General features: G+C 33.5%; 1 protein-coding gene across 1 annotated transcript; it reads right to left on the bottom strand.

The window, feature by feature from the left end:
* Window positions 1–493: 493 nt before the first annotated feature.
* LOC143914596 (mitochondrial genome maintenance exonuclease 1-like) lies at window positions 494–7,142 on the bottom strand. Its single transcript, XM_077434867.1, has 4 exons — window positions 6,842–7,142; window positions 1,746–2,279; window positions 1,458–1,671; window positions 494–1,377 (listed from the first exon to the last, which is right to left on the bottom strand). The coding sequence occupies exons 1-4, from the start codon at window positions 7,038–7,040 to the stop codon at window positions 1,059–1,061; spliced, it is 1,266 nt and encodes a 421-aa protein (XP_077290993.1). The 5' UTR covers window positions 7,041–7,142; the 3' UTR covers window positions 494–1,058.
* Window positions 7,143–9,104: the final 1,962 nt, after the last annotated feature.

The raw sequence follows: 9,104 nt of genomic DNA, 5'->3' as shown, positions 1-9,104 counted from the left end.
GCAACACATCAAAACACGTGCAATTCGACGATTTTATTTATAATTTATTTTTAAATTTCAGATTTTTACTAAGACATTATTAAATTTCAATTTATTAGTGGATTTACTTAACGCATACCGTAATAATGAAAATAATATAAAGAAGTCAAGAGTCGGTTGAGTTTTTACATACCTCCTTTACGTTTCACTTACGATTACAATTCAGGAAAAAGTTTGCCTCTTATCCGATCGTTTTCATACTTTGCCATATTGCTCATTTTGGTCATCAATATAAGTAAATGGATCCTCCGCCATTACGATGGTGCAAAAATATCGTGTAAGACGCGTTTTAAATCTGCCCGGCGAGATAGTCGTTGACGTTTATCCACCGTTTGTTTATTAGTTTTAAACATAGATGGCGGTAGTAAAATAAAATTATTGATATTTTTATTCAAAATAAATACCACTCTTGACTCCACAGGCCCTGGTTGTGACAGGTTTAATAAAACATATATATATATAATTTTTAAACTATATTTAAGGAAGAAAATCATTACAATAAGAAGTGAATGAATATATTAAATCTAGTCATTTAAATTTTTTGGAAATATATTTTTATATATTACAAATATAATACCATTTAAATGTAATAACAAATACCTTATTAAAATAAGCATTGATACATGTTTTAATTAAGTATACAGAAAAAATGGACTAGAATTAATTCACAATTGAAAAATCAGAACAACTTCAATTGCTCATTGATAATAATAAAAAAAAACAGATATTTAAAAGTCATTGATTCTTTCTCTTAGTATAGATTTTTTAATAGAACTGGGAAATCAATAAAAAATATCCAAACTTAAAATTAATGGGAATAATGTATACTATTACGTTTAGTTTATTTAGTTAATAATATTAAAAATAATCAAAACTAAAGTTAACTTATAAATTATAAAAGCAGTCTTCCTTTTTCAATTGAAAAATAAATACTAGATTCTGTCATTTACTGATAATGTTACAATTGTTAAATATATACGGATAGTACAATTTATTCATTAAACATTCGGATCAAAGCATTACAACTTTTCCGTTTCGATTTTTTTGTTTTCAGGTTCGTTTCTAGTCTCCGTTACGGTCCAATATTTTTCCAAACGCGAAAGCCACGCCGCCCAATGTTGTCGCATTTGATCCGCATTCAGGTGGAAAACGTCTGCTGAATTACCATCAGTGTATGCAATGACTAGAAGTGCATCGCGAACATGAAGCGGTTTGTAATTTGCATCATGACTGACTGCTCCGAAGTAGGCTGCCAATTGCACCGGATTATCATAAGTGGCCGACAATGCCGGTTTTGGTTTATTTGACTTCTTCCATTCTATGAGTGTCGGCTTATCTCTAAAATTGAAAGCAAATCATTTATAACAATACATAACTGAAAGTAGATACAACTTAAAATATGCAAAAAGAAAGCTTACTGATACATGGCGATACAGTCAATTATGCCTTTATATTTCAAAACAGGATGTACAACGTGAGATTCGATTGCTTTGGGTGTTGCTAATTCTTTTAAAACATGAGAGACAGATGACCAGACACCTTCCAATGCACTATCTACGGCAGATACACCGTGTACGGATAGGAAATGCTCACTCAATAAGTTATGGAATTGCGTTCCTCTTTCTAATTGAGCTGAAATGTATAGAAAATCATATTAAAAACTAGTATTTAGAAGAAAAATGTTGAATTAAGAGTTTGCAATATACTTTTATTGAATTTTTCAAATCCTTCTAAGCCCAATTCTTCGATTTTTTCCTGCTTCCATTTTTCCAAAGCAGCTCGTGACTCTTCAGACATTGTCTGGTCTAAAACTCTAGTGACCGATGGGAAGTTCATGAATTGGGTTCCGCTCGAAGTAACTCTTATGATTTTATCTTCGTTGACAGCTTCAGGTTTCTTATCGACCAAATCCACCTTTTGATTGGACATCATTGGAAACATCTTAAAGTTTCTGATAATTATCGATGGCACTCCGACATTTGGATGAGTAAACAGGCTATTTTTACTATTGGATGCCAAAATTTCTACACGAGGTTTGTTCAATTGCGTCGGATTGCAAACTGAGTGTGTGTTTGTCTTTTCGGCGAATTTAGTTCGATTCGTTTTTGAAAATATTTTATCTGCATTATTGAGGCGTTCATCAAGGCAAATTTTCACATTCTTTTTCTGTTTCTTTACTTTTATCAGAGGCTGAGTATTACTAATGCTGCGAGTATTATCTTTGCTTACGTGATTCGAACCTGAAAATGAATACAAAAATGTTATCAGAAAAACGTATACAGATTCTAAGATATATTACATATTGTTTTGATTTCACGCTCATTCTTCGCAGAATCATAATCTTTCTTAATGCAGTTTTTATTTTTCCTTACATCCATCATTCCATAGGGCCATTCTTTCAAAAAATTTCACCAACATAATAAGCCCACAACATTTATGGTGGAAACACACAGAGAGGCACGCGGAACGTTTTTTTTCTAGATAGTTTTGCACATGTAAACAAAAACGCTAGCATGCATAGTCCATGCTATGGCACCCAGGCTTTAATCTTTGTATTGACATCGGTTTGATAATGATCAATAACAATAATTCCCATATTTGAAGAAACGTAGAAGAAAAAAAGAAGCCATGCAGATTTTTCACAGCAGGATGCCAAGAGTATGCTGGTGCCGTTAGATTCAGTGTATTTTCCCACTTAAGGTACAGACACATAGTGGAACGCGGCACTTTTTTTCTTTTAGATAGCTTTGTACATGCAAAAAAAAACGTTGGCACGCTTAATCTGTACTCTTTCTGTATCTACTACTCTCCACTCGGCCTTCAAGTCTATGTTATTCTATATCTATTGCTCAACATACCAATATTTTCTTACTCTGGATTGTATTCATCAATTTGAATATAGTCCAGCACTTTTCGAGATCGTCCACTGGATGAATTTTTAGCTTATTTTGCTTCCTTCTACATTCTCTTGGGTACCATTCAAATATCTACTACTCTCCACTCAACCTTCAAGTCAATGTTATTCTACATATATCTATTGCTCAACACACCAATTTGAATATAGTCCAGCACTTTTTGAGATCATCCACTGGATGACTTTTAGCTTATTTTGCTTCCTTCTACATTCTCTAGGGTACTAAATATTTATTACTTTCCACTCAACCTTCATTCTAATATATCTGCTACTTTATATAAGTTTATCATTCAAGCTATTTGCTTTATGTCTTGTACCATCATACTATGCTCAATAGTTCTCCGAGTACATTGGATTTTAGCATTTAGTATCTGTAGTAGATTGTATCGTGCTTATATTTAATAAATGAATTCAAATAGTTTCCAAGTTATCAAATGGCTGCCAGAAAAAACTTGTTTTGCTATTATGCTAGCAGCTGAAGTTGGCGCCACCGAGCGCATGTTTACGTTCTATTTTTAGTGCGACAAAGATGTTTTTTTTTATATCTACAATAGTTTTTGGTAAAAAAAAAAGTAAACCGGCAAAAATAAACACACATACTATGAACTTATACCCCATTTATTTATATACTCGTAAATGTACACGGGATACGGTTCTCAAGTTTGCCCAAAAACATCATATCAATGCGTCGTTTCTGCAAATGATGATTTGCTTATCAGCATTATTTATTTCCACATTAAAGAAATGTCGAGTTGCGTATTTGGAACCGCTTCAACATTTTTTAAGTTGCATTCGGAAGTTTAAATCGGTTAATGTCATGCTATCGTGACATTTCTTCCATTGCCTAGAATCATGTGACAAACTACGTATTGATTAACCATGAAATGGACCACTATTTTTTTTATATCCCTTATGATTTCATGAACCATTCGTGAAATTATGCAGTTTAAAAGGTGTACATTTCGTTTGTTTGCGAACTAACTAGTTGGTTCATACACGAACCTATCTGGCCAGTTATAGTGTGCACAAAAAACCAAATTGATAAACGAATTAGGGCGAAAACACACTGAATGGTATGTGTTTTTTTTTAGATACTTTTAAACATGCAAAAAAACGCAGCACCCAGCCCATATACATACATGGTATACAGTACCAAAAATCACCCCCTGAAGTGTTTTCAGTGATATTTTATCCTTGCTTGACAGTGATCGATAACGGTGAACCCCATATTTGAAGAAATGTAGGAGAAACATATGCACTCTGCACTCACAACTACATCCAAATTCGGTTTGGGAACACACACTGTCACAGCGTGTGCCAAGGACATGACGTTCCGTACCACTCAGTGTGTTTTCGCCATTATTTTGTTCATGCACAAACTATTAGGCATAATGTACTTCAATCTCTTGTCCCAGCTGTATGTATGCTTACTCTGGGTTGCAATATTTTAAAAATTAGCAACAAAGAGAATTATAGCAACGTTTTAATGCGGTTTCCATACGAATTCCCCTTTGAATACTTGGCGGTTTGATATCTCGAAGGTTTTCACAGCTAAAAGTTTCATGCGACACCTGGTAAGTCTATTTGAAGATAGCTTTTGAATGTTAGCACTTAAACTAAAACCAATAGCTTGTGTTTGAACCTATGTAGTATGTTCATGAATGAACATTTGGACTGTAACATATGTATACATATGTACATACTACATGAATACTGATGTATTCTTTCAATGTCACACGCTTTTTTTGCAAATCTGTTGTCGATCTGCAGAATTTGACCTTGAATATACTATTTTTACTGCGAAATTTCTGTTTTAATGAGTAAGCTGGTATTATTTTAAAATACTGTACAAGTATTAAAGAAAAAATATCAATGTTCTAATATTAAAGTAAAAATATCAATGTTCTAATATTAAAGTAAGGTGTGGCAATTTTCCAAGTGCTGCAATGTAAACAAAAATGACTATTGTGAAATACACATTGCAAGTGATAATATGGTTGGTTAACCTACTTATTAATATGAGATATGTAGCATTTATGAAAGCCACGATAAGTTAAAAGTGTGCACTTGCAGATTTTGACCCGCAATGATTGTTTTAAAATGGTGGTCGATTCAGGAAAGCACTGCCAGTCGGTATCAATATTGTATGAGAAACCTTATACATGGTCAGACAGCCTTGATAAAAATAACCAAGGTTGGATAAATAAAATATAATATTCAAAGAAATTGGTATTGTTATATATAGAATGCAAAAAGCGGCTACTCCAGGAAGATTTGATATAGACTGCATTGGTTGAGAGCGAATTTTGATGAATAACATATGTACGATTTGGAGGTCTTTTAAACTTGGGTAATGACCTCACATTAAACGGTGTCGGTGTGCATTTCACTAATGTAAAGAATCTTTTTAGCATATCTGATAACAAGGTCGGCTTGCTTGTAGAGAAAAAACGACCTAGAGCGAAATTTAAGCCTCCGTTCAATTTTTGAAACAATTTATAATGTCGGTACTGTTATAATACACCATCTTTACTTACATATATGCAATTCAAACATCGCAAAATCCAATATGTATGGTCAAATCTCGTTATAAAAATTGGTGAGATGGTATTGTGATATCTAAAGAGGGTACTCTCATATATACATAGTTCTACGTCATGAGAACTTTCAAGATAGAATGAATGGTTAAGGTTTTTTTAATGTATTTCATGTTTTTCGGCAACAAAATGAAGACTTGGAGTGATTGGAGGTGATAAAAATGTGGAGAGACTCGGTGGCAGATATTTGAATCGTTGGACTGTCAAGAACTGGTCTGTTTGTACACTGATTTTCATTATACTGCAAATTACTTATATATTTAAGTGTGGACCATTTTGCCAAAACAGGAATTTCTATTGCGCCACAATGGTCGAAAATATAAAAAAAAAACTAATAATAGCCTTGTAAAAAGAGAAGAGAGAGAGACAAAAAATAGGTATATATATATATCTAAATATTTCAAAAATAATGTCTGTGTGTGTGTTTGTCTCGAATAGGCTCCTAAGCCACTGAAGCGATTACGATGGAACTTTCAGGATTTGTTGTATGCATGTCCGGGAAGATTACTGTGAAAAAAAAACGGGAATGAGTGTCATTCGCTATAATTTCAAATGATTTCGCGTCGCGACCAGGGTGTTCGCTGCCTGCGTTGTTCCGAAAAATGGGAACGGGAACGAGAACGGGAACAGGAATTGCATGCGTTATTGTGGCATTGCAACGAATACAGGGTTCAGCTAGTACATAATAAAAACAATAGCATTAACAATAGGTAAAATATCAAATAACAGCATACATAGTAGGGAATTTGTAGCATCCACAGCTAGCACCAATATATAAGAACCAGCCGTAAATCCAAAGCATCCCTGTGAGGCTCAAATGGAAGAGAGAAGATCAAAATTCCACTCATAAATCACATACAATTATAAAAATAATGATGAGCGCAGGCTATCAGACAGATAGGTTAAAATAATCAAAACGCATGTGCAATCTGGTGAAATTATGACCCGGAAGAATCTCATCATTCCTCACTAGAAAAGATATATATAAACAGAAGGCTTTCTTATGCAAATATGTATTGGGAAACCTTTCAAACAATTCAAGCACACCGACAAAATGTTTCAACAAACTTGCAACATTTAGTGCGTATTACACAATATATGTACATTCAACAATACTTTCAGTATAAAATGCAGCACTTTTTGGCGCGACGGTGACGTCACCCAAATTGAACTTATAATGAGAATTTTTATATATCAAGGTTAAGAATTTGTCACGGGATGGAAATAGACGAGAGTTTTTTCAATGGGAATGTAATTTGAGATGAGAATGTTGTCGATTGAGGAGTGTTACCCTTGATTTTGGGTTCGTTGGTGAGTCGTTTAGCCTTGTCCTTGGACGACTCGACGAGGGCGCCGAAGAGTAGCTTGTTGTCCCGATTCCATAGGTGCAGCCTCTCCGCCTTGTCCAGGAACGACTCTGCGAAGATGACTTTGGTTCGGCAGGGGGTGAACAGTGGCGTCCGGGCCACTCGGTACACGGGACGCAGCATCCCTCTCACCAGCGGTATCAACACTGCATTATTTATACACCAATCAGTCAAGCCACACGCCGACACTGAAACTGCGTGACAGCTCACGACTCCTAACCAAATAATTATAATTAATTAGTGACATCTTTGAGCGTTTGGCAAAATGTTTTATCGTTTCGATAGGTTTGAGTATTAGATAAATTAAAAAAAAAACTATATATATTTCACATGAAAAACTAATAACACTGTTCGACAAATGCGACTTTTTTTTGGTTCAGAGACGAGATATGACTTTTCTTATAGATCTATGCCCAGTGAACACGAATCTGGTAATAAAAAATGTTGATTGATATGTACATATGTGTTTTTTTAAATCGCGCGATTTTTCTATATCTTGGTGTTGTTCGGTCGATGTCTCAAAATCTGTCAATTTCCTAATAATGAATATTGGAATCTATAGTCGGGTATTTTATCGTTCATTTGTAGTACTTTTCAGCTTTCAAATCTCTATAAGTAGTCGTCCAGTTCAAATCAAAAGTCAAAAGTACGTATTTTCACATGGGATTTTTTTCCACTGTTAATACTATTTTATATTGAGTATTTTCTATTGAAACATGTTTATTGGGATAGTGTTTTGTAAATGCAAAAATTTACTAATTACTCGAAAATTTGTGCCATTTAACTTCTTCCAAAGGCCAGTGGCGTAACACCAGCCCATGATTTAATTTTAATAGTAATGTTTAAAAAATAATTGGCTGAAAATCGATGATGTTTTTCCGGTCGTAAGTGCGAACTGTCGTATGTGGATGACTACCTGAATAGTGTATACCCACTTTAATTTATGGTTTATGCAATGAGAATATTTCAAGTTTGTTTTAGGATATTAAAACACTTTAAAATTATTTTATTTAAATGTTTTCATTTTGAACAAGTGAACCAATAAAAAACTTTTAACAAAAATAGAATATGAATTTCATTCAAAATAGTTTACACATTTGCCACTAGATGGCAATATAAATTTTTTCTGCATATGTACAATATGTACATGGATTGTTTAATAATTTTTCAACTTTTCATGTAGTGTGCTGAAAAGTATAATTGTATTTAATTTTGACAGCATATCTAATGTTATATTCAGCTGTCAAATTAAATATTTGAGTTCTTTACTTAATGTTAATGTTAGGTATTATATTCAACTTTCCAAATTTATTCAATTTTTATTCTCAATGTTATTATGCAAATACTTAAATCTTTTGAAATAATTTACAGTGGATATTCAACTGGTTGAATTCTGTAATATTAACTTTGCAGACAACGTAAGAGGCCACAAAAGGTTTTTGGTTCTAAGTGAATTCGTTCAATACCCGTGGGAGAAAACAAAATTTCACGATGCTTTTGGGTCTGTTTATGAATTATAGATGGACTTACTTCTCAACTTCTTACTTCGTAAGAGATGAAAGATTTTCTGCGTCCACATATGTAAACTTCTCTTGGTCGCAGTTCTACAAAAACGATCCAACCCATATATATTATGTACATAAGTACATAATATAAAAGTTTGCTTCTGTACTGTACAAAAAAAGATTGTTTTAAATACTACTCGTGCTACGTTTTTTTAAGAACTACATCCATTTATCAGATATAATAGGCTTTTTGACTTTAAATATGCAACGTCTCATCTTAGCTATGTACATATATATAAGGAGATTAAAAATAGTTATACAAATAACTATTTTCATGACATTTATGTCTGGTTTTAAGCACATCAATCTTGTAAGTTACGTCTTAAGAGTGACTTAAAATTTATAAACGGGGCTGTTTCAGGGCAACGATGAAAAAAATACTCCTTTTAAAGAAAATTGGAAATTCCACGCGAAATTGTGTATATTTGACAAGTTTAAGTTTCCTTTGGGAGAGTGAATGTTGAAAAAAAAGTACGTTCCTTTTCGTAAACAAAGCAAATTGAGACCGGAAAAAGTTCTCTCAGCCTCTTCTGGAGGAAAATTGCCAGTTTTTTCAGCCTTTTTTTTTTGGTCGAGCAAGTTGGGATCGTCAAATCCCCCGAAGTGAATTTCTACATGCACC

This window comes from Arctopsyche grandis, chromosome 7 (genome assembly GCF_051622035.1).
Source record: "Arctopsyche grandis isolate Sample6627 chromosome 7, ASM5162203v2, whole genome shotgun sequence".
Lineage (NCBI taxonomy): Eukaryota > Metazoa > Arthropoda > Insecta > Trichoptera > Hydropsychidae > Arctopsyche > Arctopsyche grandis.
This window is presented reverse-complemented; position numbering and strand designations above follow the sequence as displayed.

Bases quoted from the DNA above. Each gene is read 5' to 3' on its own strand.
- LOC143914596 (XM_077434867.1), bottom strand. From the start codon at position 7,040: ATGCTGCGTCCCGTGTACCGAGTGGCCCGGACGCCACTGTTCACCCCC. The intron at 1,672-1,745 runs GTATATTGCAAA...TATACATTTCAG, and splicing joins ATTTGAAAAATTCAATAAAA to CTCAATTAGAAAGAGGAACG. The intron at 1,378-1,457 runs GTAAGCTTTCTT...TTTCAATTTTAG, and splicing joins GACTGTATCGCCATGTATCA to AGATAAGCCGACACTCATAG.